This window comes from Thunnus thynnus, chromosome 23 (genome assembly GCF_963924715.1).
Source record: "Thunnus thynnus chromosome 23, fThuThy2.1, whole genome shotgun sequence".
Taxonomy (NCBI): domain Eukaryota; kingdom Metazoa; phylum Chordata; class Actinopteri; order Scombriformes; family Scombridae; genus Thunnus; species Thunnus thynnus.
The window spans coordinates 12,024,115-12,047,275 of record NC_089539.1 but is presented as its reverse complement, the minus strand read 5'-3'; the positions used below and the strand labels follow the sequence as shown (position 1 = coordinate 12,047,275).

Below are 23,161 nucleotides of genomic sequence, written 5' to 3'. Positions count from 1 at the left end.
GCAAAAGCAACATGACACAGAAAGGGAGAAGAGTAATTATCGTACCAGCAAAGCCAAAAAAAAAAAGATTTGCGTTTGAAACTGGCTGAAGTTCCACAGGAGTACAGGTAGTTGTCCTTCATGGGGAAAAGACAGTGAAAAATATCCATTTTGTTAATTAGAAGTCTGAATGAGCCATTAGTATATAATTGAGGCCATGAATAGAGGTTTAATGAATGGAAAATTATCAGTCATTACCCCATCCCAATCAGTCATTTATTCCATAATAAGACATAACTCCTGATTGTGCTGCATAGTATAATATATGACAGACTTGGCTGTTGTTGGCACGACAAACAACACTGATTGATCAAATCTACATCTGCAAGTCATTCATTCTACAATTACACACAACACACAGAGTGTGACGGAAAGGGAGTGTTTTTGTTTCCCCTTATTTTGCTGAGCACACCTGTTTTTTTCCCCCGCATTGCCCCTCCCCACATTATACAGTGAAACACATTAATACCTGGAGGCAACCCAGTATAACCACAGCTTTACACTGTTTACTACTTACTGACTTCACTGGAGCAATTGGGGGCTAATTGCCATGCTCAAGGGCAAATGAGTGGTACAGTAGCTGCTGAGGTAGGAGGGACGATTACTCATTCAGCATGGGGTTTTCCCAAAAGGTGTAGAGATTCAAATTGGCAAATTACCATATAGAGGCATGCTTAACCAACCTTTAGGCTACATTCACCCTGATTAGTTGAAACAGGATGTATAAATGAAATACATGCAATATCCCACCCACATCCTTATCTGTAAGTCACCTAAAGCAAGATTATAAAAATGTTATAGGACTATTTCATTCATTGATCATCCAGCATCTCTTAAAGGTAGAATTTTATGCATTTTTAGATCAATCACTAATTTCTCAAAACACTTTTTTAGAGATAGTGCTAATGCGATTTCTGGCCCTAGGTTGCTTATGGAACTTTCCTATTCTCCCACAGCATATATGCAGTTTACAAAGATAAATCTAGCAGTTTTATAACTTGAAATTCTTAGAAATGTTTCAAAAAATGTGTCTGAAATCTAAGATAGAGTTAGACAGGCCTCTTATTTCTAAGTGGTGATTGGGCTGAAGTGACAACTGCTGCTGCAGATTTTATCAGCTGCAGTTAACCCCATGAGTTAAGTGAAAACTCTGACTGACTTTTTAATGTTTTCAGCTGATTTATTTTAAAATAAGAAGATTTTAAAACAAGCTTAAATGCACTTGACGGCTACATACTTACATACCAGGCTAAAAGACTACCGGGCTGCTTAGCTTAAATCCCTAGGTCTTCACTTTTAACAAAGGGGACTTTTAGACTGAGGATCAGTCTTTGGCAGATAATGCTATCTTGCGTAACGTTGGCTGGGGTTACTGAAGTGTATAAACTTCCCTAAATCCAGTCAAGACCTGCTAACGTTACCCTATTCTGAAACAGTAGCATCCAGCATCAGCTTTCACACCATGGAGAAATACAATACAGTGAATGTGCTAGACCTGAACAGGGCTTCTTTTCTAATGTAACATGTAACAAACTAATACACTTAGTTCATGATGCGCTCCTTGACTTTGGAAACACTTCAGATGGTCATCACTACAGATAGCTGGCTGAATAGCCAGACTTGCTAACTTTTGCATTCTATGTTTGAGCAGACAAACATAATGTTTAATTGAGTGTTTGTTTTTTTGAAATAGATTTTTTAAAAAATGAAAAAAGACATGACCCTTGAAAGTCTTTCAATGTCGAGTATCACCTCATGCACATGGAGAACTCCAAAGCTTTGCAGGCCTGCTGTGCCTATAGTTACGGTTACTATAAGCCAGGGGTCAGCAATAAGGCTCAACCATGGGTTAGTTTTTTCAGGATTTTTCATTTGGGGGCCAGTGCAGAGGAAACACAGGCCTATATGTTTAGTTTACTTATTTTAATTCATTTAAGAGTAAAATAGATTTATACTGTTTTTGGATTGTATTGGAGAGTAAGTTACAACTTACAACTCATACTCATTTGACAAAAAATGACTCATAAGTGAATGTATGTTCTTTGTTGCACTTGGAGACTAGAGACATACTTTATTGGTTATTCACACATAATAAACAGCAGCCTGCTTAATTTATGATTGATTGAAAGTACTGTTGTTGTCTTAGAAAAAAAAAGGCATCAACAATTCTGTTCGACTGCCATCTATTTGTGTTTGTGAAAAACAAATCTGTTCTGGTCCAACAGGCTGAAGTTGTGGAATTAAAAAGGGGTAAGAATTCACTCATTAAAATGTATTTTTTGGTATTAATTAAACTTAATTTTTAGCAGCATGCACTGTTCAAAAAGCACAGTTATATTCATTGGGATTTACATGAGCCATGTATTTATTTTGTTGTCTGATTTGTGACAGAAGCTGACATCAGGGTGCCAAATATTTTTGCAGGAGGCAGCCCATGGGCCGCTATTTGCCTACCACAACCTATAAACTATATTTAATCCATTGCTGTTCAGGGGAGGGGTTTAGTGAATGGTCAAATCTTCAATAATTAAGCCACAAACAGATGCTTTTTCACAAAGATTGTATTTTTCTCTTCTTATGGAGCATTCGCCAAGTTTTTTTTATTTTGTATTATTTATTTATTTATAATGACACAGTAGGTATGATCACACTCAAGGACACACACACACACAGTCAACACCCAAACACACGCACACACCCAAAGTGTCACCCACTTCCCGTCACGTCGTCTAAACTGACGTCTCAGAACACCTGACTTTGTTCTAGTCCCGCTCACTCACTGCTGCTTCAAAGGCATCATTAGATTAAAGAGAGCCAGGATACCATGCTTTTTCATCTGTGCTTCACTGCAACACTAGGCCTTCTCTGCTCACTTCAGCTGTTGGAATTTGAATGAGACAGATCTAGATGAGAAGAATGGTTGAAGAGAAGTCAGGATGTATGGATCTCACATATTCTTATTTATGTGTTCGGGCATATCCCGCCGTGAGGATAGCTGGAATTAACAGTTTTAACATTACCGATAAACATCTAACTCCACCACAAACACTAATTACTGAATGAAAAAAATCCCTTAGATGTCTTCCTCAGAGAGTTGCAGTACCTTTGCACTGTACACTTTTTAATGAGGAGAAATCAATAGCTGGATAGAACACCTCATCCCACTTTTTTTGCACGTAATGTTCTGTACTAGTATTTTTTGTTTGTTTGTGTGCAGGCACTGCTGATAGTTTCTTCATATTTTCGTCTTCAAAAAGTCTATGTATGTCAGATTCAGTGCTGGGCAGTAACACATTGCATTTAGCCTCTACTGGAAGAGATGAAATGCAACTACCTCCAAAGTTGTCTTAGGGCACATCTGTGGTCTGGACCAAGGTAAAAATCATATATTGTTTAGTTGTGGTCTGGTTTGTGTTCACACTATTCTTTTAGAAACAGACCAAGAGCTGTAAATATGGAAGTTATACAGACTGACAGGTAACAGGGCCATCTTACATTGTTGTCACTATAAGGATGTCACAAATGAGTCATGCTTCTTATACTTATTATAATGTTGTCTGGGGTCACAAAGAGTTCACAAAGAAATAACTGATTATGAGCTTTATTGGCATCATTAGACTGCAAATTGGCAACACGTTATGAATAATGTCCAACAGGTAGAGACAGGAAGAAAGAGAGGCATCTTGTATGGCAATATTACAAGGGGGCTTGCAGTGGGATCGCTACATCATTACACACCAGAGTCCACTCAGAGCATGAATATGGTTGTTTGGACCACCAGAGTTCAATTAACAGCTTCCACACCAGCCTAAACAGGAAAACACACCAATTTGTTTTAACTGAACAAACTGAACCAGAACAATCAGGCAAATACCCAGCAGTTTGCTTTTTCCTCCATCCAGCATGTATCAGTAGAGCATTTCATATATTCTGCTTTGCCCCAGCAAATGAGTGGATATTCTGTGTTAACTTCATAGTTATGAAACATTGAAGCCAAGCCAGTGGTCCTCGGATCCAGCTTATTCCACATTCTCTAGGGTTATAGTGGTATTTTCTCTTTATATCATGTCTTGTAAGCCTGAAGCCTCAATGCCTTAGCATTAAGCTATGGAGTATTTTGGTCATGCCATTGTGTTTTATAGATGTATGGAAATCCAAGCCTATTTCAGTGTAGGCTACCACATGATATTAGTGGTGTGAAACAGATCAACATTCAAATACATTCAATTATCTTTGCTATGCACATTGGGATTAATCATTTATAATATGAGGTTGACTGCAACGAATTATTCCTCAGTTCCTGTGCCACTTCTGTCACAAGATATAGTGACTGGTTGGATATTATACAGGGAGATGGGTAGCTGTGAGAAAAGTGGGTGCAGTGCTTACCTGATTTAATATTATGCATAAAGGCGCCGGCAATGGGGATGCCAGTCTGATGTCTCTCATTAATTCTTCAGTTCAGTGGGCTGTGGACAGACACAGCAGATTGACAGGGGATGAGGAGACTTCACCACCGTTTCCTTAATGCTTTGAAATGGGAGTATAGTTTAGCTTTGATGCCTCCTATTGCTAAATGGCCATGCAACCCCCCCCCCCCTCCCTCCCCCCAACACACACACACACCCTCCCTGCACCCATATCCCTACCCCCACATACACAGCCAGTCAGTCATCCCACTGTGAATACATGAATACTGTAAACTGTAGTGACATGGTAAATTATTATGTGTGCTATCAAGCCACAAAACATCAAAGTACTTCATGACTTCCTGCAAGTGTGAATATGGAGATCAGGAGGCTTGGTATGTTATAGTCTGAAGGCAGATGCGGTTGTAATCCAGGTGCAGCAATCAATGCATCTCCCATTTTATACTCCCATGTGTTCAATTAGCAATCATTTTCTTTATAATCACTCACAAATAGACTCCATGTTTTAGGGTCTAGTTGATTGCGCAGTATTGATTAGCAGTAGCACTTTACCACAAGGATGTTCCTGTGTTATGTATCTTGGATAAGACTTGTCTGCCTGCTCTCATGTATTCCTTGCCTGACTCTACTTATGTTCACGCAGGAAGAAATGTGTGGTGTCTGCAGGAAACAACACATTTTCTTCACAAAGAGCAGATTTTTATTTATTTTAATGCAAGGCGTGTAAGATGCAGACTTCACTATCTAACACTACTGACTTCAAACTGAATCACTAAGAACTTCTGGGCTTTGTGTGGAGGAACATAATATGACTGATATGGATTTTGCCAGGAAAGTTTTTGTATTTCCACAAGAGATAAGGTCATCAGCAACTGCCAAGTGTCCACTCATAATGGGGATTCCCTAAGCAAGACAATAAATAGACTCAATGTAAGGGGGACTGCATAGAATATTAAGAGTCTACAGCTACGCTAACAGCTCTGTGAGACTGTACTTAGGTGCTACTGAGCTTTGAGGTAAACATCAGCATGTTAAAATGCTCACAATGACAATTCCAAAATGTTAATGTTTAACAGGTAATATTCACCATGTCTGCCATCTTAGCATTATGAATGTCAGTTTTGCAGATATTTGGACATATTAAAATTTTGACTTAATGATGGCGCTTGATGAAAAATTGGGGGATCACCAAAGATACTAGGATTCATCCCCTGTGAAAAATGCATGTCTACACCAAATTTTGTGCCAATCCTTTAAGTAGATGTTGAGATATTTCACTAGATAAGTGATAACCTTTGCCTGCTAGTAGTGCTAGATTAAAAATAAGGGTATCACTAACGTCATCATGGTCATTATCTATCAAATTTCATGGCAGTCAACCAAGAAACACCCCCCCCCCCCCCGCCGCCCAGTGAACAAATACTGAGCTCGAAGCCTCTTCTTTGTGAAAAGCAGAAGTTTTGAGTTGAAAACATTTTATTGACAACACCTTGAAATGTGTTGGCCTTTAAAGGGTAGCCACATAATGTGAAACATTTATCAGATGGACCATAAAAATTTACAATAAATAGAAATAACAGTAAACAATATAAATATGAATCTATTTAACATTTTTAACATAATTCACACATTTATGGTTTAAGGGTTTGGGGTTGACTTAAGGGTTCCAGTGATTCAATTAGCCAATATCGTAAGTTGAGGTAAAACTGTTTAAAAAAAGCCTTCCAAGCTCATGAATAATATGAGCCTTTGAGAAGGCGCATTGATATTTTCAGTGCTTTTAATTGAGTGCTTTTAAGTTTTTCTGACAACTGACTCAAGTGACATTATAAACAAGATGAAAGGAGGGTGTTTTATGAGATGGAGGATGTGTTGTCCTCCTAGAATTGCACAAAGTTTCTCATTCCTCTCCATGCTGCTCTGGCATACAGTATGGGCTACAGTACAATCAAATAGCGTCACCACTCGACCTTGATGGTTTGGTGGTACAAACATAAATAGGAAATTACAATAAAATGTTAACAATACATCGACATTCAGTGTAAAAAGTCCCTTACAAAAATTACTGAGTTTACAAAGTGTGAAAAATATTGTATTTTCCCCATTATAAAAAATGCCACCTTGAACGAGGCAAGTGAAGTTGCTTCATATGCAATGAAACAGAAGAATGGAGAGTATGGAGACACAATACATAGTATACATGAAGTAATCAGGTTGGTTCATTACTTTTGCTTGGATCTATCTAAACCAACATGCTAACCAAACTCATCTGCCATCAGAATCCAGCGCATTACCTAAAGCCAATGTAAAAACACAGTAAAAAGTCATGTTTTGAATGGCTGAGCTCTTGTATATAGTCTGAGAATCATTTAAAGAGATTATCATTCTTCAAGTGGAGAGGAATGCTACAAGTCCTCAGCAGTGACATTTTTAAATTTCACAAACTGACACTTTTTTTAAACAAAGCAGTAGTTCCTGAAACACAGGCTACCTGATATAAACGTGTACAGTACTTAGAAAATATGCTGTACTGTATGCGTCCGCTAGACAGTCGTGACAGAAAGAAAGGCATTATGTACTTTTGAGCCCTCAGGAACTCTTGCCCCATGGCTCATCAACTCCTGGATGGTCATCCAGTTGTCCAGGATCTTTTTGTTACGTTTCTTCATCATCTTTTTGTGACTAAGCTCCAAGATGTTAATCTCCTTCCTGCCCTCAGCTCCACTAGCTGGTCCCTCCTTTAAACACTCAAGACGGCTCTTCTGCATGAACTCCCTCCTCTTCCTTTGCTCCCTGGCCCGTGCCAAGTGCTGCTTCCTCTCCTCTTTGCTCCAGTAGCGGCCCATCTTCATTTCACTCATAGCATCGTCATCTGTGGTCATGCCTCCACTCCTCTCCTCTCGGATTCGTAGCGCCCGCTCCCTCAGGATGCGGTCGCGAGCAGGCCTCCGGGCCACGTAGCGTGTGCCGTCAGCGCGAACCTTGACCTTCCACTCTAGACGGGGTTCCCCAGGGCGCCCGTTACGGTGCATGGGATCCCGACAGACACTGAGCAGACTCAGCTGGCTCTGGGAATACTCCAGGGATGAGTGCTGTTGTAGCAGTTGCATGTAGCTCTGAAACACACAAAATATTGTTAGCACAGAAATGCCGTACTCAAAGGCATATCGGCATTCAATTGACATCTCTTCTTGATTATATCTACCTGAAGTTGCCTGGATCCTCCCTGGCCTTGATATGGGGTTGTTTGGTATGAAGAGGGATAGGGAAGCCCTCTTCTTGAATCTCTGGACCTCCCTTTTTTCTCACACCTCTCATCGTCTGCAGGTAGGGCAGGGTCCGACTCAGACCGGGAAGGGTTACTCTGGTCTGGGCTGCTGGAGATAACAGGGCCTGGGTCTGCTGGTCTGCCATGGCTGGGTGTGCCCTGCGGCTTGGGGATAGGGATGGGGCTGGAGGGTGCGGCTGAGGCCAGTCTGAGGTTTTTCTGGTTGGTGATGCTGATGTGTCTCTGCAGGGAGTGGTCAGGAGATCTCTCCATACCTAGCGGCGTTGACCGTGCACTCTCCGCAGTGTTGTAGGCACTGGAGCTGTCCTTCTCTCGGATCTTATCGCTGTCCGACCTCTCTGGGTGTTCGTGGATGTCTGCAAGCCTGCCGTGCCGCTTGTGTCCGTCCTTGGGGCTCCGTACTGGTGTGCAGGACGCGGGCTGTGAGGGGTCCAGCTGGTGGCTCTGGCGGAGCTGATGGGCCTGCATGATGCTCTGGCACTCCAGCTCAATGCTGCGCAGTTCCTCATTTAGCATCCTCAACTCCTGCTCCACCCCTCCCCCTCCTCCAACACCATCTATGGCATCTCCATCCCCCCCTCCTTGCTCTGTAAGGCTACACTCTATACTGTGTCGAATGGAGTACACCCCGCACTCGCCTCCATTCCGGATTTGACACTTGAGCTCCAGAAGTTGCTGGAAGCGATTCTCTAAACCTAGGATCCCACCTCCACTATTGCGAATACTCACTACCCCTTCATGACCCTGGCCTTTGGACAATGTCCTTTGACTCTGGGTGTCCTGTGGCATTACAGCCCCTCGCCTCGTGTGTGGATGATCTGCCCGCCATCTTTCTCTAAGGCAATGTGCTGGACTCCTTCTGTGGAGTCTGGCCAGCAGGGGCTGGTGCTCTGGACTGTCTGTACTACGTCCAAACCCGCTGTCTTTGTCTTGATTGTTGGATGAACAGGTAGCAGTGTCTGTTGTCATCTCTTCTTCAGCTTGATTCTGATGAATGTGGAAAGATGAACAGTTAGCCCTCCTCAGGGGTAATTTCAGTCACTTGCACAAGCTTTTTATGTTTGTTACTCTTCATGATTTGGTTACACAGTAACTTGTGTAAGAGAGAATGATGGTGAGATTACATAAATCAAATGCTCTCACTATCCCTCACTTCCCCATTACCTTTTATTCCTCACTTTGTTCTGGTGCTTTCCTTTCTTTAGTCTTCTTTAGTCTTCCTTCCTTCTCTTTCCCTGGTATCCTTTTGCCTCTATTTGGACATGTTTGTCTCTCCTTTTGATTTCATTCTCTTAAGCTTATTCGCTCTTACCTCATCTTGCCTGTCAAAGTTATGTTCCTTCTGCTTCCTCCTCTCCTCCAGGATCTCCATCTTCAGTTCCTCCACAAGTTCCTGTTGTTCGTCATCAAGCCATACCTCCTCCTCCAGCTGAAATCACAACATCTTGTCAGAAACCTGTCTCCTCCTGTGTGTGAATTGTGTGTGTGTGTGTGTGCCCCTGGGGCCAGTTGCACCTGGTCTTAAGCTAAGTCAGTCATAACTTGGTGTTCTGAGTCTGACTTAATGGTTACGTCGGTTGCACCATCTACTGTGGGCTTAAGCCTTCTTCTTGCTAAGACTGGGTGTAAATCTTACGCCTAGTCAGGAGCAAGCATAAAGTCAAAATCTTTGCCTTGCTCAGGAGGTCTTTCCACTTTTTCCGTACATCATTTTCTGAACGAAGGTTGCCCAAGTCTGAACAATCATTTATGGCCTCCGTTATTTCTCTCCAAGTTGACTGCTTCGTTTTAATAGTTATTACATTGGACTGCTTGGCAGTCAGCATTATCTTGGTGCTGACTGTACAGCTCTATTAATTTTCTTGTCTCAATGTCCGTGAAATTACCTTTTCTTTTTCGTTGATCCTCCATAATGCTGCCACAAATTAGAAATGATTAGCTACAAATTAGCAAGACAGCGGGATATTGTTAACAATGTATCCTAGCAATGCATGCTGCTAGGCAATAGCCATAGTCGCACATCACTAAGTCTGGGGGTAGTTAAGACAAAGCCTAAGTTTGGTTGGTGCAACCAACATAAAGTCCATTCAAAAGACCGGTCTTAACAAAGACCAACTTAGCGGGTAGGAACAGGCTTAGTAAAGACCAGTTGGTGTAGCCCGTCCCAGACAATCACGCTTACAGTTGGAAGGAAGGAAAAAGGCACTTAGCAGGTAGCTGTTATTTGACATGACATAGGTTGTCAAGATAAGGCAGGGAGCCTGTGTGGGTGTACGTGTGTTTACCTGCATTTCTGGCCTTGTCACCAGTAGTATGATGCTCCTTGCATCTTCACTTGACAACAAGGCAACAGCCTTCTCTCTGTCTTGCACTTCACAGCCATTTATCTGTACATCAAAAACAAGTGTAAATGGTGATCTTTAGAAAATTGTACTCCATACCACATACCCAAGACAGGACTAAGACAGGAGCATAATACAACTAACCCTTGTTCCTATTTTGTAAGGTACACCTTGAGTAGTCACTCTGACACATTTTTCTCTCTCTTCCTATTTGTCTGTTTTTCTCTCCCCATTAGTCTCTTTTTCTCACTTTTCTTAGATCTCTCCATCTGTCTCTGCCATTTGTCTTCCCTCTTTTCTGCCATCGCTTCCTCCAAATTCGCACAATCCATAGGAAAGGCATGGACAGGCTCCTCGCTCGGTAAGGTAAGGGGAGTCAATTGCGAGTGTGTAGTCCGACCTCACGAGAGTCTGCTCTCACCACACATCCAGACACACAATTAACTGTTCTTTGACAGGTGGCGTTCATCTTTTCCTCACTAGAGTAATGGGGCTGTCAGAAGGAGATAATAGGGCCAGGAGTACAGCAGGCCTTTCTCCTCACAACCATTCACAGAACTGGGAAACAAACACTATAGAGTGGCGGAGTACTCGGAGAGAGCCATATACAATAAATATGGAAAGATATAGTTGGTAAATCTTGTTCCTTCAGATTGGAAGCAAGTTAGAATGTTGCTTCATTTTAAAAAAATGTGCATTATGGTTTTCATCGTCTGTGGCTCAGAGGTAGAGCAGATTGTCCACTAATTGGAAGATCGGCAAGTTCGATCCCTGACTTCTCCAGTCTGCATGTTGAAGTGTCCTTGGGCAAGATACTGAACCCCAAATTGCTCCCGAAGGCTGTGCCATTGGTGTGTGAATGTGTGTGTGAATGAGCATTAGAAACTCCTCCTGATGAGCAGGTTGGTTCCTTGCATGGCAGCCTCTGCCATCAGTGTATGAATGTGTTTATTTAGCCATGGCTCACATAGACATTGCTCACATAATAGAAAATAATATTGAAGTATATCTAGCAAGAAAGAGCTTGCAACATGGAGAGCAGAAGACAAAGAATTACAGAAGACCACAATATTGAGGGCTGTGTACACATAGGGCTCTATGCAAAAGTTGCAAAAAAATAACTTGTATTTTCTGTTAATCTTGTTAGGGACAACACCTTTTGGTTGCATGCACAATGTTTGTAAATGATACACTGACAAACAAATTACACTTGCCAACATGTCAAGAACTAGAAAAGGCTGTTCAGATGCAGAATGATCTGTGAGTCATCAACACAACTTCCAGCCTATATAGCACTAGAAATTAGCTTTCAGGAAACAGCAATAGCCAGTTAGGAGGGAGGCGCTAATAGGCAGCAGGTGTTTTCAATGAACTCATCAGCTAGCTGAGTGAAGTCAGGAAGTCAGACCTGAAGGGCCATCTTAATAAATACATAGACAATATATATACACATTCCTATGCATATGCACACCCATATATAACTAAATAGCTGCATATACATGTTTAGATGAGCTGGATTACATAAATATCCTAGACATGGTTCACATAATAAAAAAATAATAATAAAGTATATTTAGCAAGAAAGAGCTGGCAACATGGAGAGCAGAGGACCACAGGGTTGAGGGTAATATCCACAAAAAGTTCTCTTGCTCTAAGCAAAAGTTACAAAAAGCAAATAAAAACAGACAACTCCTTTTTAAGACTTAATGAGCAGCTGTTCACCTTGGCTAAGCAAAGTCTGGAATTAAGAGTGCAAACGTCTCCACATTGTTATTTCAGTATTCCAATGGGAAAACAATGGGTACTGAAGCTATGTTGTATTTCTAGTAGAGTGAGTACAGATACAATCCAATGCCAGAAAAAAAAATGAAAATGTATGTATGTTTCAGAAAGTGTATGCAAGGTTACAACATTTACTGGCATTTGTTTCTGTTTGCACATTTATGCACAAGGCAAACACATGCAGACACCCCATCTGCCCCACAGCCCTCTACAATAGGCACAGACTATGCTACTGTTATAGCTCTTGTAAGACTTAGAACGAGGGACATTTGTTAGAAAGAGAGCAATCCACAATCTGTGACCCCCATAGCTGTTTCTGCATAATGAGAAACAGAGCAAGACTGAGACAAAGAGCAGTGCTAGAGATGATGTAGTGCTTGGTGTGACTACGACTAAGGACTTTAATTTCCCTGGTAAAATGTGGTGATTAAATATACATATGCTTGTCCGGGTCTGAGGACACCAGCAGTTTAGCAGCCCTCTTAAAAGTCAGCCAAGTGAGCATATATATCTATGAATATTTGTCCCTCACTGAAAAAAGAAACAGGAAATGTATGATTTTTCTTTCGGAATAAATGCTGGTGGCAGGGAGTATGTTAAGGGTTAAAAATAAATAACAAGGAGGCAGACATGGGAATGAATTCATAATATAAAGTGGTGTAAATGTACTTTGGTCACTGAGAAGAAACTACTCACCTGTAGAATACGATCTCCCTCCTTGATGCGTCCATCTCTTGCTGCTATACTGTTTGGCTCCACCTGCACAAAAGAAATGGAAATGGGAATTGACAGTGACATCTGGTCATTGTGTGTCTCTATATTCTCCAAAAGAGGAGATAACACTACTGATGCGATCACTCTCTCACTACTGTCCTCTCCTCTCTGCTGTCAGGTAAAAATAAGTTAGACATCTGCCTTTTCATGAAGATAAAGTGCAAGGTCTTTTTTTAATGATACAGTTGGGTTTTTATTAGTTCCATGGAGCTGGTATGTGTCAGTACTTCACATTCATCCTTACAGTAGTAGCTGGTGAAAGACGTTGACTGAGGTAACATGTAAGTCTTTGACATATAAGAAACATGAGTGAAAGACAATGAGAGACAGTAGGGGTAAAAAAACAACTGAAAACATTAAAAGTCACAAGTATTTATGGCGGAGACATGATTCTATTCTAGCTGAATGAATCAACACCTCATATTTTTCAAAATGTATCCCAGTGGATATGCACAGAAGCTGCAACAACACTACAATCCCTCAACAATCATTTGATAAACTTTGTTGTTCTTGCATTGAAGATCAAGAGAGATTGCAACATGTTGAAAAGAAAAAAAAATAACGCACTTCCCAAAGTTGCACCAATACTATCCATACATACATTTTAATGAGGTAAATTAGCATTTTTATCCATTTTATCAAACATACAAAAATAGATGCGCTTAGTTGGTGGGTGACTGTTTTCACAATCTGTTGAGGTTCAGCAGGTGCCCGTGTTGTTTGTGGTTTTAACATTCAGATCCCCCATGTGGTTCAAGAAGAACAGGTGAAAAACCAGAGGAATAGCAGAGAAAGAGTTTTATACTATACAAGTCATTTTTATAAAAGCTCATAGGAGCTAAATATACTGCATGTCTTTGTAATCCTGCTATTTATATCCGTATGGCTGCCTTGTAGTCCTCATAGCAGCCTTTTCACACCCTTGGTTTTGTGTTCATTATGGGATTGAAATTGCACCTGCAGTCAGACTACACATTTTTCTAATTCAGTTTGTAGTGCTTAAACCCCTCATAATTCTATCTATCATTGGGGTTTGTCTCACAAAGTGCAATAATTTGTTTTCATTTTGTCTCACGAACAATTTTGCAAGAGGAAGTATTTTTTCTCCGAGCTGCATATAAGTTGAATTTTAAAAGGAATCTGTAAAATGCTCCCTCTTTGTTTTGTGTGTTTGGTATTCAGACGGGGTGCAGTAGATGGGGAAAATATGTCATTTAACATACTGTGGAGGGGGGAAGAGAAGGTTGTCTCTCAGAGCTAATTAAAACCTTCAATTATAACAAGTTAAAAGGAGGAGGAATGAGGATGGCAGGACGGGAATCACATTTCAAACCCGACTTCCTCTTTGTCCATGCGTGGCTCATTCTCAGTTGATATTTCACTGGCAAATACTCAAACAGTTTTTTTCCTCTTCCTCCCCTAATTCAGTCTGAGTTGCTCTCTGCTCCAGTATGTAAAGATGGCAATTCAAATAGGATTTCATGCAATATTTTAATAACTTCCTGCTCCAAAGGTAACTGATCATGGGACCATGAGTTAGATTTAACGCACAGCCTGCTTTGTTTCTGTTAGACCTCATTACACTCCAGTGCTTCTTCAAAGCGTAACATTTTTATTTTACAGTAGAGTAAACATGCATTTTTGGTCTGTAAACAAGTGAGGAGAAGATGAAACTGCCATCAAGTCCTAACATCAAAACAGTTAAATGTGTTAACGCAGTTTAACACAACTGTCCCTACCTGGCTGACATAGATGGCAGTGTCCTCCTCATCATCAGTCCTGTAGCACAGCGTCAGGCCCAGCTTCTCCTGGCTGTTCTGCCTACACAGCTCCACCTCCTGTTAAATACATACAAACAAAATATTAGGTATTAAACTAATGTTTTCCCATGGTACACCTGTTATGCGCTGAGTTTTTCCCCATGGACTGGATGGACTGTGTACCTCCCTCACTAACTGTTACTGTCATAGTGCATTCCCATCCCTAACATTGACAATGACTACATGCCACCAAACTCCTGAGAGAAATATTCAGCTATTTGACTGCTAAATGTTCCAATTAGCAGTTAGTTTGGTGCTGGGCAGGTAGTGCACAGTTTGTTTATCAGAGCTTTTACATTAAAACAGCTTCCTGCTGTGGTGGAAATGGGGTTGATGAAAACATTGATAGTGATTTTAAAAAAAAGTAAAAAGTTAAAAAGGTGCTTGCCATGAAAGCAAAACAATTAGCTAAAAGACGTTCATTTTCTGCAAAGCTGAGGAAAACAACATCTTTGCCATTACTCAGTCACTTTAAAAAAAAAAAAAAATTAAAAATTAAAAATATTTATGAGTGCAGCTTTAAGGTTGGGTAAAAGATAAGCTTGGCACATTCATCTTAAACTTCTGTTACTTCAATGAAGACCAGAACAAAGCTGCTGCCCTCAAGAAGGCCATACTCGAAAGATTATAGTAAATAAAATGATCATAGATGAAGACTTCTAGTCGAGTGTGCACATTAACATAGACTGAGAAAATATTCAGTTCCAGATGGGTTTAGTCTCCTTTGAGTCTTGGTCTACTTGTTCGCCTACACACACACTTTGCTGCTCCAACTTCACTTAGATTTGGACCTAAGGCAACACAGCACAATGTAAAGTACAATAATGTAAGTAATAATAATAATAATAATAATAATAATAATAATAATAATAATAATAATACCCAAGGACACTTTACAGAAAAAGGAAAAAAAAAAAGAAAACTAAGCCGAGCTTAAATAATAAACAACTGAGAGGTTAACAGGTTAACTGTGGGCCAAAAGAATGAGTAAACAGGTAGGTTTTGAGGGCTGATTTGAAAGAGTCTAGGGTAGGACCATTGCATATTTCGGAGGGGAGAGAGTTCCAGAGGGTGGGGGCTGCCACGCTGAAAGCTCTGTCTCCAAAAGTGCGTCGGCAGGTGCGGGGGATGGAGACCAGTCCTGAGTCCGAGGACCGCAGGCTTTGGGAAAGTGTACTCCTTACTGTTTTTTTTTTTAACCTTGAATGTAAATAAAATATAGAAGCACGTATACATACGCAAACACAAGGCCCAGCGTGAGCTCTGTACATCAATGAAATGAAAGGCTGTCAGTATCAAACTGAACCCAGCATGGGGCGACATACAGGGCAGGTCTTTGATGGCTATAGTGATGATATTTCACTCGCTGAGCCCCTCCCACAGGAGATTTCTCTAAATTTAGCCAGAGTCGCTACTGGCTCCTTTTGATCTCTGCTGTGTATAAAGGTAATCACATAAAGATAACTCCAGGGGTAATCTTTATTAACCCCATGCTGCCAAATTCATTTCAACGCTGTGAAGTCGTGAAAGAAGGAGTGTTGGATAGAACGTGGGGTAAAATGGGGATGTGGGTGGGGGGCAAGAATTAAGCCCCAGCCCCCTTTTTTTCTGTCATGGGAAACAACGATAGCAGAGATTGACAGGGGAAATAATTAATTTCTGTGGCATTTAACCCCCTGCAGACAGCCCTGACCTTCAAAGGTTGAGTGGTGCAAGGGGTTTATCATATGGTAACACCGTGCCCTAGTCTTGACTACCCACTCTCCTCACTAGTTCAGTACACTGGCTGATTTGTACAAACCCTGACAGGGAAATAACAGCTGCATGCAGTAGGATCAGACAGCACTAACACCTTTATGTCAGTGCACATTGGGTGGTGTGCTTGCCTTTAGTGGATTACTAGAGTCAGTTATCTTGGTGTGAAGCCCACTAGTGAATGGTTTCCAGATGTGTGGAGCTGTGGGTGCTGAAACTGCAAAGAGGCTCGATTAGTGATGATTGGATCATAATCTGTGCCACTATGGAGTTTAAATTATGGCACAGCAGTGACATCGGGCGTGCAATGCATTGTGACGACTGATGGGATTTATGTTAATTTACAGTATGTGGTAACACTTCTTCAAATGGGAAACACCACATTTACCAAATGTAACTAAGGCATATGAGAAATAAAGACACATTGAGTATAGGTGGCTTTCTGTCTTTTAGAGCCACATTAAACATCTGCTATACTATAGTATCATTTCATTCAGAACAAATGTGCCTAATGTTCATTGGTTCATTGTTTCCACATTGCAGATGATGACATCCTTTCAGCTGTCACTGTTTTCTAGCAAAGTTTTTTCAAGTGTAGTGATGATACATACGTTTAACATTTTTGCTTCTTACCTTTTTTTTGTTCAACTTGCCACCCCCCAGCCATATCAGATAGGCTTACATGGTAGACGTTCAATGTACCCTTGAATAGATGGATAGCTTTATGGAGCTGTTTGATATTTCACAGTTGCTCTGGTGACTTTTTTACCCTGGAATTATGGGGCTTAGTGTCTTTTTCTTTTTTCAGTAGTCAGTCACATTTGCATTCATACTACACCATTTAGGGTGGCAGAAACTGGACATTTCAACCATTTATCATTTTATCATAAAATGATAAATGTTGAATTTTTGATATGGCTGGATTTTGGCACTTAAAGATGTTACAAGTGACTCAGGTTCATGGGAAATCGACCATATTTGGTATTTTGTAGGTGATAATACAGTAAATATACTAAGAATCATCATCACACCAATTTGTAATCATATTTATGTGTTTATATGTGAATATTCTGTAAATTATCCAATTATTTTTATTTTGTCAACCTAGCTGGACTCCTCCACAATCTTTTCACGTACCTCTAGTAATTGCCGAAGCACTCCCTTGGGTACAAATACCCCTAGTTGGGGTATTACTACTCTATGCCAACCAATTTCTTAGCACATTAATACAAATTATTGTGTATTGGCAATAATGGTAGAGTCACTTATGAGTTTGTCACTTTATTTTATCTTTATCTAATTATATACTTGCACAGACAAAGCTCATTAAGACTCTTTATTCTTGTACCATCCTTTGCATACCAATATTTTTTTTACTGTTTGGGGTTTGAGGATTTAAAAAAAAAATCCAGCCTTTGATGGTTGGCACTCGTTGATGATCCATAATTAAGACATGTTTATTTTGACTAATTTGGCAAACAGATAACTGGCTGCTTTCTGGCCAACTGCTGCCACTTCATTAACCGCACTGTATGGTGTCCAAACAGAGCAGTCATTAGAATCTGCCTTTATTCAACATTAATTTGTCTGGGAAGTAGATAAATATCCATACTGTTGAGAACATTATTAACTCACATTTTCTTTAGAGTAGTTTTCATAACTTGGGGAACTGTGATTGTAATTGGACTGGTTTACTATTCTACTCTGAACTTTATTTTTTACCCTAAGAATCAAAGTGTCTCTAAATGTAACCAATGGCTCTGAAACTCAGTTTATATGTCTGCAGTTGTGCAATATTATTGTGTGGTACAGATTCGGCAGGAGTATTATGACAGCAGGAATACCCATGTGGACAATCAGTTTGAAGTGAAGCTAAACCTGTCAGTCAGAAGTAATATTCCTGGGAATGGCAGCCTTATTCGGTTTCATCCAAGAGGAAAGCCATTCATGTTTCTGTTACAGTAGATACACATGGATGAACAGAGGTAATTGAGGACGGCTGATTTGGTGTGTGTACGTCTGGCAGGTGGGGGGTGGGAGTTTGTGTGTCTGTGTGTGTATGTTGTAAAGCTGACCTTGTTCTGATTCTACTGCTATTACCGCACACAAGCCCTCCACCCTCACCTCACCCTCAACACACACCCAGAGAATCTTTCATCCAGATGACACTGTAAGGTGGGCCACAGCTGGCAGCAGAGGAATCCTAATGACCCACAATGCAGTTCGCTGAACCAGGAAGTGCCTATTAAACCACGGAGGACCACTGACAATAGCAAACATCACCCATCACTGTCACCTAGCATGACCTAGAGGTCCACTGTCTGACCGGAATAGTGCATCTGTTTCAATCGAGACACTTGTGGGTACACAGACCAGTGTCTCACAAGACACACACACATACACACATGCACGCAGCACGTAATGTACTCTTTAGATCACACAGTGTCCTGGCTCACTTTTAGGGACATTTCCTCCACTTACACTCATTTCCTGGAGACTTACTCTGACCATAACCACGGCTTGCCAAACCTTAACCCTTACCCTTACCTTAACCTAACCCTAACCTTAGGCACTAACCCAAACATCAGCTTTCTCCCAATTATATTAGGGACACAGCTTTCGTCCCCAATTGGACAAGCCATCCCCAGTTAACCGGTCTTTAGTCTGAAATTTTTCTCTTAAAGTAACCTATGGCAGGCACACACTTCCAGAAACATCACCTGAGCTTCTTACTGACTTACCAGATTTAACAAAAAATCATCAGTTTGAAAAAAAAAAACAAACTCCACTTTAAACAAAGTTTGGCATTATTCTTCACTGATATGACAAAATTCAATCCATATTTTTTTATATGTCATTCAGCTGTAGATGGTTTCAAAAAGACAAGTAAAGTGTTAATAAAACTACTTTGAGTTGTTTGACATTGGAATAAACCACTTGAGATTTAATTTTTTGTTTGTTTTTACTTTTAGACCTAAGCAATAACTTTTACATTCTTTGACTAACACCCACTGTATCTTTCCTCTCCCTTTCATAGTAGTATGACTACAAACAAGAAGGTATTCAACATATATCTTGAAATAACATAAATCTTGAAACTTATAATTATATCTTCAATACATTTGTGCATCTAATAAGGGACAATATGGAATTTCAAAACATGGTAATAAAATATATTAATTTAAAAAATGCTGGATTGGAAATAAGCACAAGTTATAATGTTCCACACTACCAATCTGGCCAAGTTTCCTATTTAGATCTGAGATTTTGCTGTATTGGTGATATACAATATTTTGAGTCCTGTCTACCAAAAATTGGAATGAGGTCTAGATTAAACTAATCATACACATACTATAAATGGCAAAATGATCCAACAATCGCAGCTAAATCCTGAATATTAGCCAACTTCATTAATCAATGCAAGGTCATTCAGTAACCTTGCTCTACCAAACTACTTTTTAGTCGTGCTAGCACCATTGCTCTAAGGATGGCAATGTTATTTGGTTGGTCAGTCGGTCCGCCACTTTGGTTCAGACTATAATACTGTGAGATGGATTGCCACAATATTTTGTACAGACGTTCATGGTTAACAGATATTCAATCCTACTGACTTTGGAGATTCACAGATTTTCCTTCTGGTAATACGATGAGGTTGACAATTTGGATTTTAAGCGAAATGTGTGAACAATTATTGGATGGACTGCCATGATGATGATGATTTGATCCCCCTCGAGATAAATTGTAATCAGTTCGGCGATTCTTTAATTTTCCATCTGGTGCCATCATCAGGTCAAAATTTTAATTTCAATGTCTAATACTGTACTTTGGTTTATGACTGAATATCTGCAAAACTAATTCTCATTAGCCTTAGCGTAGACCTGCTTAACATCAGCATGTTAGCATTGTCTTTGCAAGTATGTTAATGTTAGCCTGCTTACATTAACATTTAGCTTAAACCATCACTGTGTCCAACAACCTCACCCAGCCTCTAGCCCTTGACTGTAAACTTTTAGTCTTGTCGATAACTATTGTGTATGTTATGGGTTGAATCCCCAACAAAGCCATTCTGATATCATCACTATCACTGTATTCGAATTTAGACGCCACGTGTCAGTTCCTCCACTGATTCAGTGAGTGCTTGCTTCTTCTACATAACATATTCACAATTTCTAATGAGCTTGAAATGGCAGTCTGTGAAGGCATGCAAATATTTCTTAAGGACAGTGCATGATGAAAGAGAAACTAACTGCCTGTGAATGAAACACTGGTAATTCAACAGAGAGGCCTTTCAGAGTGGGATTTTCTTTTGGTACTATTATATGAAGAATGGCCTTCCATCTTAAAACTCAGGGACTTTGCTATGCTACACTGAACAATATAAAGAGTAGGTGCTGCTTTCACAAGGGGCAGCCAATTTTCTTGTATATTGTGACACTGTAGGCAGTTTTTCTTGCATGTTGTTTGTCTTGTGGATGTTATACATCAGGCTAGCCTTAGATTATCTCCTAGAATTGAATAATACTGTCACAACGTGTCCAACTGCGTCAATAGAAAAACGTAAACCTACTCAATGTAGTTACAATAGCTTGGAAATCTGAGGCCACAAACAGCCAAATGATCATTTTGATTCGTGCATGTCAGTATTACATGGAAGACATCTTTGTCAGCGCTCATTAAAAGAAAGCAAGAGTAAAGCACCAGAGGAAAGTTTGTAGAGTGTCCAAAATGCAAAAAGCTCATCCTCTCGGGACTGTAGATGTGATAAATTGATTTAAGGCCATTAGATATTGATATTTCTATTGATGTTGACACTACATAGGGAAGGACTAGGCAGGACTGGAGCTATGTTGACAGACCCTGAGATCATGCCTTCTGTCTTTATTCCAGAAATTTGGAGTTTTAGCAACTGGGAGGAAGTTTACATTTTGCAATTTAAAAAAATTCACCTATGATGGGTATTTTTCGGCACGTTACTGTGTTTTTAGCCTCGGTACTTTTAAATTTGACTTATTAAGCCCCCAAAAATTAAGAATCCAGTATGTCTCCACAAGAATTTTATTCCTGCTGGTGGAGAGGCAACAACATTTTGACCCTCATATTTGGAAATAATCTATACAGAGGACAATAAAACAATAGAACTCTTTCCTGCATAAAAAAAATATAAAAAATGGAAATAATGCTCCATTACTCTGGACCAAAGTGCTGGATGGACAAACTGACTGGTCAAAAATATTTTGTTCTGTCCCAGTAATGAGTGCAGAACAGTATACTTATGCAGCAGAAAATCAGATTAATATAAAACTGTACCTCATACTCATACTCTTCAGTCCTCTCCACTTCTGCTGGGGTATTGGACAGGTACTCTGGACATTCATAAAATTCATGTTCCATGGTGTGGATCGAATGACAGCTACAAAGAAAAGAAAAGAGCAGTTACAATATATTACCTGTACAACAAAGTTGCATCATTTTGTGGCAAGGGAAGTTACATGCTGTTGATGCTTATTCTGTATATGTGTCACATTTCTTAATAATAGTTATCTCATTTTGCTACAAAACTCCAAACAAGCAATGTAGACATCGACCATTCCCCCATTAAAGGCATGACCTCTTTAAATTGTCACCATGATAAGTACCTTGCTGTAATCACTGACCAAGACTGGCAGATTTGTAGTTTTATAGGACAAATTGATTTCATTTGCTGCCCAGCAAAGCCCTATAAATAGCTACAGAATGGACACAGCGCCAGAATGCCTGCTCTATCAGCCCATTGGCTTTTAATCGTCCAGCAAAAGCTCCCATTAAAGAAAATGGATGTAGCACACAGAAGCAATTATTGCATGCAGGTTTGGCTCTGCATAATGATATCACAGGGACATAGTACTTAGCTATGCTGGGGGTTTCCACACTATGATACAGCTGCTTCATAACTACCGTGAAATGAAGGAGAACAACCAAGCAGCTTTAGGGACGCTTCAAAGTAATGATTTTCAGCCTACTAGTGACAACAATTGGAAGTTTTTGCACCTTACCTGTCAGACAAAAGGAAAGGACAGATGTCAGGGACGGGTGGGGTCTCTGGCCGAAGCTTTGCCAGTGCCATGATGTGCTCGAAGGTGATGTCCGTTTGCGTGCATACGTCCACCACACACACTTCCTGTGGTGTGCCACTGTGGTTGTGTGCTACAGCAGTCATGCCTCTGGTGGGGGTTCGCCGGATAACCTGGACAACAATGGGGTCTCGCCTGATGGCCTCCACCACTGCCTCATCATGTTCAACCTTGGAGAAGTCACGCCCGTTCACCTGGAGGAAGCAAACAGCAGAGAGAGCCTCATCACGATTTGAGTATACTGCAATTCAATTGAAACGTTGCTTGTATCACTTGACAGAGATTTGGCAACTGAACTTTCACTTGGACATACTGTCTTCCATGATGTTATGGTGGAAAGATGCAAACCCTATTCTGTTCTGCAACATCTGAATTCCCTCATGTCAGTGACAAAATATACAATTAAATGTACTGTCACTAAGGAAGAAAAGAGACTAGTCAGTGGAAAGTGCAACAAGGCCTTGCACACTTATTAAAGATCACGGTGCCTTTTATTAACCTTCATTTTGCCAGGGACAATCTAGCAGACATGCATGCTCTTTTCAGCAACAACCTGTTCCACATTTACCCCTGGAAGCCTCACAGTACATCTCCACATCTCCACTGTTAGGCACTGAATAGCTTCCAGTAAAGCAACTACGAGTTAAGTGCCTCTATAAAGGGCACTTTTGCAGTAATTCACGTTGGAGGGAGCACATTACATATTCTCCCTTTTTTTTAACCTACACAGTACACTTTCCAGGCAGGTTCAGACATTTTAACTGCTGACCAGCTCTTCACAAATGTGCTTCTCTAACCTTTAGGCTACTGACAAATTTAT

The 23,161-nt window shown here is 40.4% G+C and overlaps 1 protein-coding gene across 2 annotated transcripts; it reads right to left on the bottom strand.

Moving 5' to 3' along the window:
- Positions 1-5,909: 5,909 nt before the first annotated feature.
- Positions 5,910-22,645, bottom strand: pdzrn4 (PDZ domain containing ring finger 4). 2 transcript variants are annotated; one of them, XM_067582111.1, is made up of 8 exons: positions 22,264-22,645; positions 21,539-21,641; positions 14,396-14,494; positions 12,579-12,641; positions 10,044-10,145; positions 9,071-9,187; positions 7,675-8,745; positions 5,910-7,585 (listed from the first exon to the last, which is right to left on the bottom strand). In XM_067582111.1, exons 1-8 carry the CDS (start codon positions 22,425-22,427, stop codon positions 7,013-7,015), a joined length of 2,292 nt encoding a protein of 763 aa, XP_067438212.1. In that variant the 5' UTR covers positions 22,428-22,645; the 3' UTR covers positions 5,910-7,012. The 2 variants fall into 2 exon arrangements, with proteins under 2 accessions (XP_067438212.1, XP_067438213.1); XM_067582112.1 differs by lacking the exons at positions 12,579-12,641; positions 14,396-14,494; positions 21,539-21,641; positions 22,264-22,645 and adding an exon at positions 10,351-10,899.
- Between the last annotated feature and the right edge of the window lie 516 nt (positions 22,646-23,161).